The sequence below is a fragment of the Labrus mixtus genome, chromosome 2, assembly GCF_963584025.1.
Source record: "Labrus mixtus chromosome 2, fLabMix1.1, whole genome shotgun sequence".
Classification (NCBI taxonomy): Eukaryota; Metazoa; Chordata; class Actinopteri; order Labriformes; family Labridae; genus Labrus; species Labrus mixtus.
This window is the reverse complement of record NC_083613.1, coordinates 16,533,811-16,545,302: the sequence shown is the minus strand read 5'-3', so window position 1 is coordinate 16,545,302 and position 11,492 is coordinate 16,533,811. Positions and strand designations below refer to the sequence as shown.

Genomic DNA, 11,492 nt, shown 5'->3' with positions numbered 1-11,492 from the left:
TGTGTAGTGTTTTATGGAATTTGTGTCTATGTTGTGTGTGGTGTTTTGTGTAGTGTTGCTGATGTGGACATGAATCTGTCCACTCATCACTGAGTAATATCTTGTCTCGTCTCTGGGGGACATTCTGATATTAAACATGTCTGCATCGACCTGACAGACGACCTCTCACTTCCTGTTACATCATGACATCAACATGACATCATTCAGGTCACCCTGTCCCTCTGTTAACTCTCTCAGGTTCACCTGACAGTGGTATCACCTATCTGAGAGCATGAACAGGTGAAAGCTCCTCTGGTTTCGGGTACAAAAGTAGATGATCAGTCAGTGTGCAGATAAAACTACAAATATGGTGTCTCGTTCTCCTATTTTATCTTATAAAACACAGATTCAGTGAGAGAACTGCCCCTAGAGGGTCTTCAGAGTACTGCATGAGTACATCAGTTATTTATATATTCATTGGGGAAAAAAAACGAGGAGTCCCTGAAGTCTAATAAGGCGATCATTTTTAGATTTTTTGATCAGAATGAGCTACTGGGGCGGCAAGACTCAGTCTATAGGGACCCGGATTGGGAACAAGAGGGTTGCTGGTCCCAGTATGGACCAAAGTAGGGAAATTGGTCTTGTTGCTTATCATATTTTGATGATAAGGTGGTCATTTTAAGGATGAGGTGATTTTTTTTTTGATAGTGTGATCATATTTATGATGATGTCATAATTTTTATAATTAGGTGATCATTTTTATATTTCTTGAAAAATGGCGATTATCTGGATTTGTCAGGGGAGTGTGGCTTATAATAGGTGAGACGTGGCGGCTGTGGCTCAGTTGGTAGAGATGGTCATTTCTCAACTGGAAGGTCAAGGGTTCAATCCCCAGCTCCTGCAGCAACATGTCGGATTTGTCCTTGGGCAAGACACTTAACCCTGAATTGCTCTTGCTGCTTGGTCGGTGGCGCATTAATGTATGTGAATGGATTAGTTACTTCTGATGGTTTCACTACATAGCAACCTCTGCCATCAGTGTGTGAATGTGTAGGTGTGACCTGGTGCTCAAGTCCATTTACCATTTACCATAATTTAGATGAATAAGCTTGTAGTATCCTAGGGAAAATCAAACTACAAATTAATTGAAGTTATTCATTTCTGTTTTAGAAAGGGCCATTTTCATTCTTATCACAGTAATGATAATACCAGTGGTGGTATTGACCGGTATTGTCCGCCCAGTCTAAGAGTCAAAGTGGTCTCGAGACAGATTTCGAGTGGCCTACTACAACATTAGGTGATCATTTTTATGATAAGGTGAACACAACCGTCTATGTTGTGTGACAGGTTTTGTGAATGCTTCAGGGGTAACGATCACTCTTATCATCATGTTTCATTATTAAACACGATTTGTCAGTAATTTAATATTTTAATTGAGTGAATATTGTTTATAATGCACTCTTTTTGCTTTACACTGGTACCAGTATTTTGTGTTGCATAAGCGCCCCCTGCTGGGATCTCTGCAGACTGCAGGGCTGCTGATCTGTTATTTCAGAAGTTGGTTCTCTGTGTTAAAAAAGCTTTTTTTATCGATGTGTTGTGTTTGATAGGTCGGCTGAGTAGTTTTGTATTGTATGTGTTTGTGTTAAAAGGAACGTATGAAGATAAAATAAAATAATTTGTTTACCATACAACATGTTTGTTGTGCACTTATTGAACATTTTGACAAACTGAATGTCCTTATGGCGAAACTATTTACATACTTTTATATCAAAGTCGACTAAACGGTAAACGGTAGGCTACATAAATATTAAGTTTTAATGTATGAATCTTTGACTTGTGACCTAAATGAGCACTGCAGACACCTCATGCATGGATGAATGCCGTTCCAGGATGAGGTCCCACGGGATTCAAACCCTTTTGTCCCCAGAGAGGCTGAATATCTTCACAGTGAACCTCCAGAGACCGGATCTGCATCTGACATTCTCCATGTTCTCAGAGAGATCCTCTCAGGGGACGATCGTCACCATGACAACTCAGCTGTTTGTCCTAAAAACCTGAATATAAAGGGCTGAGAGAGAGAGAGAGTCAACAACACCACTTTCCTCTACAAACGAACACATATCTTTAGAGGTGAACAATTTTTCTGATTAATATTCAATGATTAGAGGCGTGGTACTTCATTCCAAGTTCTATGTTCCTTGTTCTATGTTCCTGTGTTTCGTGTTCCAATTTCTGTTCTGTGTTTTCTTCTGATGTCTCTCTGTGTGCTCCATGTTACTGTATATGTTTCATATTTTATGTTCTTTTTCATGTTTTATCTCATTTGTTCTACATTTGCTGTTCTCTGCCTCGCGTTGTTTATTCTGTTCTATCTTTCTACATTGTATTTTGTATGTTCTGTGTTCTTTGTTCTATGTCCTGTGTAGTGTTCTACATTCTGCATTCTGCATTTTACATTCTATGTTGTATGGTCAGTGTGATGTTCTTTATTTTTAACGGATGTGTTGCATGTGTTCTGAATTTTGCTTCTATATTCATTATTCTATGATCGGTTTTGTGTTCTATTGTTTGTTATTTTCTATATTCAGTTTTATATTCTTTAATCAATATTCAACATTCAACATCTATGTTTAGTATTCTTTGATCTACATTTTTGTGTTCTAAAAGTTTCATGTTCTATGTTCTGAGTTCTATTTCTTGTGAAATGAGTTCTGTCCCATGTCCTTTGTTACTTTCTCATTCTGTTTACTATGTTGTGGATTTTATGCGTTAGAAATGTTCTGTTTACATGCACACTGTGAGGAGATTTCTCTATACTGTAAGACTTTTTCAAGTCAACTGCTCAACTCCTTCATTGCACCTTTTGTACATTTTGTGTTTTTATATTGTTATACTCTATATATTTGTAATTGCTACTTATATTTCATGTTATTTTATTTAAAGCGTAACTAAACCCTAAAACCACTTTTTTCAACTATAAACCTCTGTATCTGAGTATTAAGTAGTGTTATGGATCAATCCAAGTCCCAATCTCGACATTTCAGTATAAAGTATTGAAATTCTAAATATTGTGTTAGAAATGTGCATAGTGTCTGCCCTTCCGTTTGAAAAACTCTAACGGCTGTGTGGAGTACAGTATGACGTAGGAGTGCATCCCCACGTCACCAAACCTATAAAAGCCTCGTCACCCGACTCGGCGAACTGTGGGGACTCAAGTGTATGTGTGTATTTGTGTGTGTGGGGCAAACATTGTATCATGTTGCGGCTGATAGCGGCGTGTCTTACCCCCCCCCCCTCGAAGTTGATACGTTGACATTCTAAATGCATTTTTTTAAATTCCAGGGTAGAGCAGTACAGCTGAAATATGGGGTTTAGTTACCCTGTTCTTACTATAATGTACTTGGAAATAAAAAAACAAATCTGATTGTGATTGTTCTTTTGTCTTTTTCTTGTGTTCTATATTTTATTATAATCTTCTTCGTGATTTCATGTTTAAGTTGACATGATCTATACTCTCTTTTCTATGTTCTTAAATATCTGTCCTGTGTTCTATAATGTATGAACTTTGTACACATCTATGTTCTCTATCTAATGTGGTCTATGTTTTGTGTTTTATGTTATCTGTTCTATCTATTGTGTTTTATAGTCTGTAATTGTATTTAATATTAACGTTTGTTCTCTGTTCTGTGTTCTAGGTTCTTTATTTTCTGTGTTCTTTGAAAACTATGTTGTATTCTAGTCTTCTATGATTTTAATTCTATGACCTCTTTTCTGTTTCAGTGTTCTATATTTAATATTCTGTGTTCTATGTTCTCTGTTCAGTGTGTGTGTGTGTGTCACGTTCTAGGTTTTACTTTGAGTTCAATATTTCATTTTCTATGCTCCCTTTAGTGTTCTACATTCTGTATTCTAAGTCCTATTTGTTTTATTGTATTGTTCTGTGATTATGTTGGTATTTGTTTTATGTTCTTTTTTCTTGTCGTCTAAGCTCTACGTGTTTTATGTTGGTGTTTTTCTCATTTCTGTTTCATGATCAATGTCTGGGTTGGCAGTTGTTCAGCCTGTAGAGACTGGAGGGTCTCTGGTTCAAGTCCCGATGTGGACCAAAGTGTGGAAGTTGGCCTGGTGGCTGGAGAGGTGCTGGTCACCTCCAGAGCTCAGCCAAGATGCCCTTGAGCAAGACATCCAATCCCCCTGCGTAGCAGCCCCACTCTGACATCTCTCCATCCACAGGTCCTGTTTGTGCATGTGTGTGATTCTGACCGTGTGAGAGAAGCATGTCTCAGTGTAAACCAGAATTTCCCACAGGTATTAATAAAGTGTGTAAAACAAAATGAAAACATTTCATGCTCTTTGTGCTATGTGAAAGGTTCTACCTTCATTCCCAGTTGTTGATGACTTGAAATAGTTTATTACTCTTTTTTTCTAGGATGTATGATTTTGTTCTATGTGCTATGTGTTAGAGTATTTCGCATCTAGGTTTGATGATCTATGTTGTTGGGCGGCTGTGGCTCAGTAGTAGAGCGGGTCGTCTTCCAATCAGAGGGTTGGTGGTTTGATCCCAGCATCTGCAGTCCACATGTTGACGTAGTTCACAATTTGTTTACCGTTTGTATAAAGTTAGTTTGTGTGTTTCTAAATGACACGACGACTCTCCATGTTTCTCACTGGTTTTTTATTCGAGTCATAAAGAAAAATATCAGATTAGAACAATAATTGATGATCAGCTGAGTGTGATGTTAGAGTCTGTCTGATCGATCGATCAATCTAATCAATCAAATCAATCATAGGGACTCGTGTTTCTTTAATAAATATATAATCAGACACAAATATTACAACAAGAGGAAGATTTCTGTCTGTCAGCTGAGTTCTCCTTACAGTATGTACAGGACAAGTGTGTGTGTTTCTATCGGTACAGGTAATCAGCCTGAATGTTGGCAGCTATCTCGGCCTCCCACTTGTCTCCATTGTTGAGCAACTTCTCTTTGTTGTAGAGTAACTCCTCATGAGTCTCCGTGGAGAACTCAAAGTTAGGACCCTGAGAGGGAAAGAGAGAATTAGAGGGAGAGATTTAATGTATCAGCAGTTTAAAAAGGGAAAATATGATTATAAAATCCATTAACGAAAGAGGTCAGAAGTAAAGGAGTTTATAAGAACATTTTTCCAACCACTACAGGAAGAACAGGGACATTAGCTGGACAAACCGTGGTACTGCATGGGATTTAATGGCTCTTGTGTAATCATCCAGGAAAAGGAGCGCTCGTCATTTGAAAACCTCCAGTTTGTTTGTTTTTAAACACAGAATATTAAAGAGCCCATATTATGCCCTTTTTGGGGTTCGTATATTTAATCTATGTACCTACTAAAGTATGTTGACAATAGCTAAAGTTTGAAAAAAGTGTCTGTTTTCATGTACTGCCGCTCCATGCACCGGCTCGCTTCTGACTCTCTCTCTAAGGATCTGAAGTACCCACGTTCAGAGTCCCCACGTGTGTCAAGTCTGATCTGATTGGTCGGCCTGTCGGCTCTGCCATAATTGGTCAGTCGCTCAGCCACTCTGGCTCCGAGGGCCGGGGAGCAAAAACATTAGCACCTTAGCACTACTGTGCTACCGCAGGCTACGGCATATAGTGGGCGTGCAACATGAGCTGCTGGGCTTGCCACAACGAGCCAATGGGCTTAGATCAGTGACATCACACTGACAATTTTTTTTCGACGGGGGCTAGAACCGAGCTTTACATGCAGCTAATGATGCAGCTAACAGGAGAACATAGGAGAAGCTGCGTTTACGCAGACTTTGAATTTTTGCACATAGATGTGCCTGAACATGCACAGGACACATGGAAAACACACTAAAGAGCATATAAAACCAGAAAAAGCAGAATATGGGACCTTTAAGTAAAACTTCTTACTTTGAGAAACTTACTCTTACTTTATATAAAGATGTTGTTAGTAAAAAATAATGTCAATAAACGTCTCTCAGGTTATATTACAGCCCGTATAAAGAAATTTGGGATCACTACGTCCTGACTTATCAATAAATGATTTCTGAAGTGACATCAGCTCATAGCTGCCTTAGTCAAAATGTCTGGTACTTTTACCCTTCTACTCATCAGTGTTGCTATCTTTTAGCTAACAGACGTTACTTTACCTCGCAGAACGTTCACAAAACAACAAATCAACAAGAATGTTCATAGCTGTGCTTTAAATTCAGCAGATTCGGTTCAAGCTGAACACAAACAAACATCCTAATGGAGAATTCAATTCTCATCATGGGTCAACTTTTCAGAACATGAAAATCAGAGATTCTGAATAAATCTAGAAAAATCACAGCCCTGACGTGTGTATGAGATAAAAAATGATCTATTAACGTGATTGTTTTCCTGAGATCTAAAGTGTTAAAAAAACCTGTCAACAATGATTAAAAAAAAACCTGATGTAGACAGTGATCATCGAGATCATCAAGATCATCTCTCTCTCAGTCTCACACACACCTCGACAATGGCGTCCACAGGACACGCCTCCTGGCAGAAGCCACAGTAGATACATTTGGTCATGTCAATGTCGTAACGTGTCGTCCTCCTGCTTCCATCAGCTCGAGTCTCTGCTTCTATGGTGATGGCCTGAACACACACACACAAACACACACACACACACACACAGGGAGATAGAAATATTTTTTACAATGATGTTAATGTTTCTTCATGTTGTGTCACAGTAACACACACCTGTGATATAAACAAACAGAGGTGTGTGTGTGTGTGTGTGTGTGTGTGTGTGTGTGTGTGTGTGTGTGTGTGTACCTGAGCAGGGCAGATGGCCTCACACAGCTTGCAGGCGATGCAGCGCTCCTCACCTGAAGGATACCTGGAATGACATCATCACAAACAGTTACAGATGACTCATTCATAGGATACGTTACCAGCTAAGGATTGTGGGAGATGGCAAACATGGAGCCAGAGATGCAGAAACCAAAATCTGGAGTGGTATTGTTGGATTCTAACCTAAGACAGTAACACCTCATCCAGGTGTGTTCCACCTGTACGTTCTGCTTCTGTGTTTTACTGCTGAGTAAAAGACAAAGAGAACTCTGCTGCTACATACATTTGTTCTGTGCTGCTTCTTATGTTCTCCGTGTTCTGTGTTCTGTTCTTTGAAAGTGTCATCGTGATTGTTTAAACAGAGTTGAAAATGAGAAGCCATTCACTTTAAAAAAAACACAGAATCAGCTCGGAATCTGCCCACTGTCTCGCCTCTATAAAAACTAGCCAATCACAGAGTGAGCTGGGCGTGAGTGACAGGTGTGTCAGTTCTGACCTGCGCAGGGCGTGTTCTCCTCTGAAGCGAGGTGACAGAGGTCCTTTCTCAAACGGGTAGTTGATGGTGGCAGGCTCTCTGAACAGGTAACTCATGGTCATCCCCAGGCCTGTTAACCCAAACATCACACAATCATTTCACAAACATCACACAACACCATGAGCACAGAATAAACGATTAGTAAGAATCAAATCAGTCCCAGCAGAGACTCAGGATTATAATTATGATTAATCTGACATTCAATAGACCAACAACCTCATGTTTCTCTTTATGAATCTTTAATAAAATATGAAACACAAACGGTGATAGTCTGAAGGGATTTTAACAGACATGGTGATGAAACACGGAATACACAAAACTTCTTTATTAAGAAAATTGATTGAAGATAACTTGTTAACTTTAAAGACTTTGAATCCATCTGAGAGCACAACACGTCCTTCAGTTTATCTGTCATTCAGAATTACTTCAAGACAACATGTCATCATTCCACTGCATTAACCCAAACATCATAATTATTATTAGTATTAATATTATAATTATTAGTATTATTAAGTCGAATTGATCTTACCTCTGAAGAGCTCGGTCCACAGTAGTGTCTGAGCAGCTCGGTCTGTGATCGACTTCATGTCTGTGGGCAGCTCCTGAGCATTCACATACTCTAGACACACAAACACAAACATTTATTAAATCATCTTCATGACTCTGAGTTCTTCTCTCTGACCCGCAGCTTCAATCAGAATCACAAGATCAGTGTTTGTGTTTTTCTTTGTTTGTTAGTTTCAACCCTCAGAGACTCACTGAACTATAAAAACCTCTTGAGCACTTAAATACAAACTCAATAATTTTGTCCCAGTCAGGGTTTCCATGGTGATCTGTACAGCGAGAGTGTTACCATGGTGATCGGTGCAGTGAGGGAGTAACCATGGTGATCTGTGCAGTGAGGGAGTTACCATGGTGAGCTACTCTGGTTAGAATGGTCCCAGCTTCATGATTTAAAATAACCTGACATAATAATGTCTGCTGTGTGTGTGTGTGTGTGTGTGTGTGTGTGTGTGTGTGTGTGTGTGTGTGTGTGTGTGTGTGTGTGTGTGTGTGTGTGTGTGTGTGTGTGTGTGTGTGTGTGTGTGTGTGTGTGTGTGTGTGTGTGTGTGTGTGTGTGTGTGTGTGTGTACTCACTGAATCCTCCTCTCTGTGTGGAAACACTAAAGGACCTCACCAGATTCTGAGTGACCCCAGAAGAGCCTAAAGTTTGAACAAAATCGTCGTTAACATGATTATGACTGTGATATACGCCTGAGAGATGTTAAACAGGTACACACCGCTGTGTGTTTATGAACATGTGTTGTTATGATACAGGTGTGTGTTGCTGTGATCTCACCTGGTCTGCTCACAGAGTACAACAAACGCAGAGAAGCAGCCATCACCTTTTTGAGCTGAAAACAGACACACAACCAGAGACAGTTTAACACAACAACAGGATGAGTCATCAGACATAATAAAAGTTTTACAGGAAGAGAAATTACAATTATTTTGATGTGAAAATACTTGTATAACTTTTTATTGAAATATATTTGGCAGATAACTGAACATTTAACATTTAAAAAAAAGACTAGTGTGCACTAGTGATGTTACGTTTGACACCGAGGCTTTGAAGCGTGTGTCGAGTAGGAGGGGCATTTCTAGCCGAGGCCCCGTATCGAGGCTCGTGTCATTTTCAGAGAAGCGCGTCATCGATGACAAACGAGGCCTCACTTCGAGTAGAACTACGTCATTGATTTGTTTGTGTTTCGGGTTGTGGATAAAAGGAAGCGAAACCCACTTGTCATGTCTCCTTGTGAGTTTGCGTTAGTTGGTTGTTGAGAGTTGGAGTTTTGGTTCTATTTTTTTCGAGAAATGGAGCCTGTGAGAAAGAGGAAAACGTCTCCTGTTTGGGAGCATTTTGAGTTATCATCTCCCAATAAGGTAAACGTTAAAAAACGTTAAAACAAAACATTAGTTCAGCGGTTCCAGGAACTGAACCCGAGCCTCTATGTCGACGTGGCGCTGCCATAACCATTATGCTACAAAGCTTTCATGTATTGCCATGCTGAATCGCTTCTATTAGTTGTTTCTGTCACTATCATCATTATCTGTGTTTATTATCGATGGCTTATTATTTTGATTTGAAGGTGAAGTGTTTGGTGTGCTTTAAGGATCTTTCTTTCAATCTTCCTTTTTTCCTGGACTTGTAGTTAACATAGATCCTAAAACTTGTTGAACAATAGATTTATATATATTGTTGTTTCATAGGCTATATCTTGATAGGAAATCATAAAAAAATAAGATCACTGAATGATAATATGATTATATTAACTAAGGTATGTTATAAAGTAATATCACGTGACTCATTATTGGTTGAAGTAGTACAATTTGCTATAACATGTCAGTAATGCAATGTGATGTGATCAATAATAATTTGGCTGCTCTAAATTGTTTTGACCAGTAGGTGTCACTAGTGTACACTGTGTTAAATGAGGCCTGGAGTAATGAATCGATTTGGATACAATTGGCTGGAAAGCCTCATTGCTTCACAAAGCCTCATTTCGCCATCACTAGTGTGCGCACATCCAAGCAAATTGCATACAGGTGCAGGACAAAAATGGTTTAAACTGCAGAAAAAAGGGAACGGTCTGCACACTGTTCAATTCCCAATGAGCAACTTTCTAAAGGGCAACGTTTGTTGCTGATTGGGAGCTGAACAGTGTCCCTGGACTTTAACCTTATAACCAGAGACAGATTAACACAGACTGCAGCAATGTGTTGTCATTTATATATAAACACACACACACACACGTACTGTACATATACACACAAATATTGTGTACATAATATCATAAAATATAAGAACTCGATCTTGAAGTCAACATTGCAGAGGCCAGAGGTTAAACACTCTGCTGCTCTCTTTTCTAACACTCAGTGCACAATGATACAAAGTGTGTGTGAGCTAGTGTTGGGTGGTAAATCGGTATCAATATGACCACTGGTATTATTATCTGCCACGACATGGATTTTTGCCATTCAGCCTCAGGCCTAAATAAGAGTAGCCTCACATCGCGATTTGTTACAGATAACAGCTCAGATTTAGTCCCCCGGTCTTCTGCATGTTTCACTCTCACTGATCAGAGGACACCACCTCCTCCTCCTCCTCCTCCTCCTCCTCCTGTCAGAGTAAGGGGGTCAGTGTGTGTGAATTGCGGCACAGCAATCACTTAAATGTGTTTTTCTCCTTTAGAGCAAACAACAGTTCCAGTTTCCAAGTTGGCAGATCGTTCTTCAGTTCAGGAAGTCTAAATGTTGTAACAACAACAACAACACCAAACACCGTGAAGACGTGTGGACTGTCTCTGTCACAAGCTATGTTTGAGATAAATATTGATATGCAATACGTGACGATGAGGAATATGAAGTCAGACACCACATTATTAAATTATTATCATGTGTCATTTTTAAACTCGTACACTTTGTGTGTGTGACACCACATGAACATGGACACACTGAGCTGTGGAGGTCAGAGTTAGCATGGACAGTGTCTGGACTGTTTCGAGTGCAGTTTAATGTCATTCATGCATATCGTGTCCTGTAAGGTGCACAACCTGGTGTGAAGTCTTCACTTTAACCTCTGACCTCTCTGAGTGTAACCCTGATGTATGACGACATGGTTAACTACCAGACAGACAGTCCCGTTTGTGGCTGTGTTTCTTTAAACCTTTCACCAGTTTGATCTCTGTTCTGTAAACGGGGAACACGTTTGGTTTAAGTTGTAAAACATGAAGGTTTATTGCTAAGCTAAGCTAACACTGACATACTGTCAAGGACTTCTGAACAGAGGTCGCACGAGGTGCATCAAAGTAAACAAATCATTTAAAAACCAGAAATGACAGACAATAAACTAGATATCTGGTTAAACACAGATACTCGTATTTATCAGATAATGTCCATTATAAGGATTTAAACTCACCGCAGTGTCGCTATTTGGCCTTCTCAACCAGAACAGCGGACGGTTTACGGAACGCACCCTGCGTGCACCGGAAGTTCTTCTTCTTCTTTGAGTTTTTTTTGGGCGGTTGACAAACAACGTTTTGGCGCATTACCGCCACCATCTCGTATGGAGTGTGTAAAGGGAACTATATTCTAATTTTGCACACACAAATTTT

General features: G+C 39.5%; 1 protein-coding gene across 1 annotated transcript; it reads right to left on the bottom strand.

The window, feature by feature from the left end:
- Positions 1-4,644: 4,644 nt before the first annotated feature.
- Positions 4,645-11,434, bottom strand: ndufs8a (NADH:ubiquinone oxidoreductase core subunit S8a). The gene is made up of 8 exons (XM_061053453.1): positions 11,297-11,434; positions 8,678-8,732; positions 8,476-8,541; positions 7,868-7,957; positions 7,300-7,408; positions 6,786-6,849; positions 6,477-6,605; positions 4,645-5,020 (listed from the first exon to the last, which is right to left on the bottom strand). Exons 2-8 carry the CDS (start codon positions 8,718-8,720, stop codon positions 4,889-4,891), a joined length of 633 nt encoding a protein of 210 aa, XP_060909436.1. The 5' UTR covers positions 8,721-8,732; positions 11,297-11,434; the 3' UTR covers positions 4,645-4,888.
- Positions 11,435-11,492: the final 58 nt, after the last annotated feature.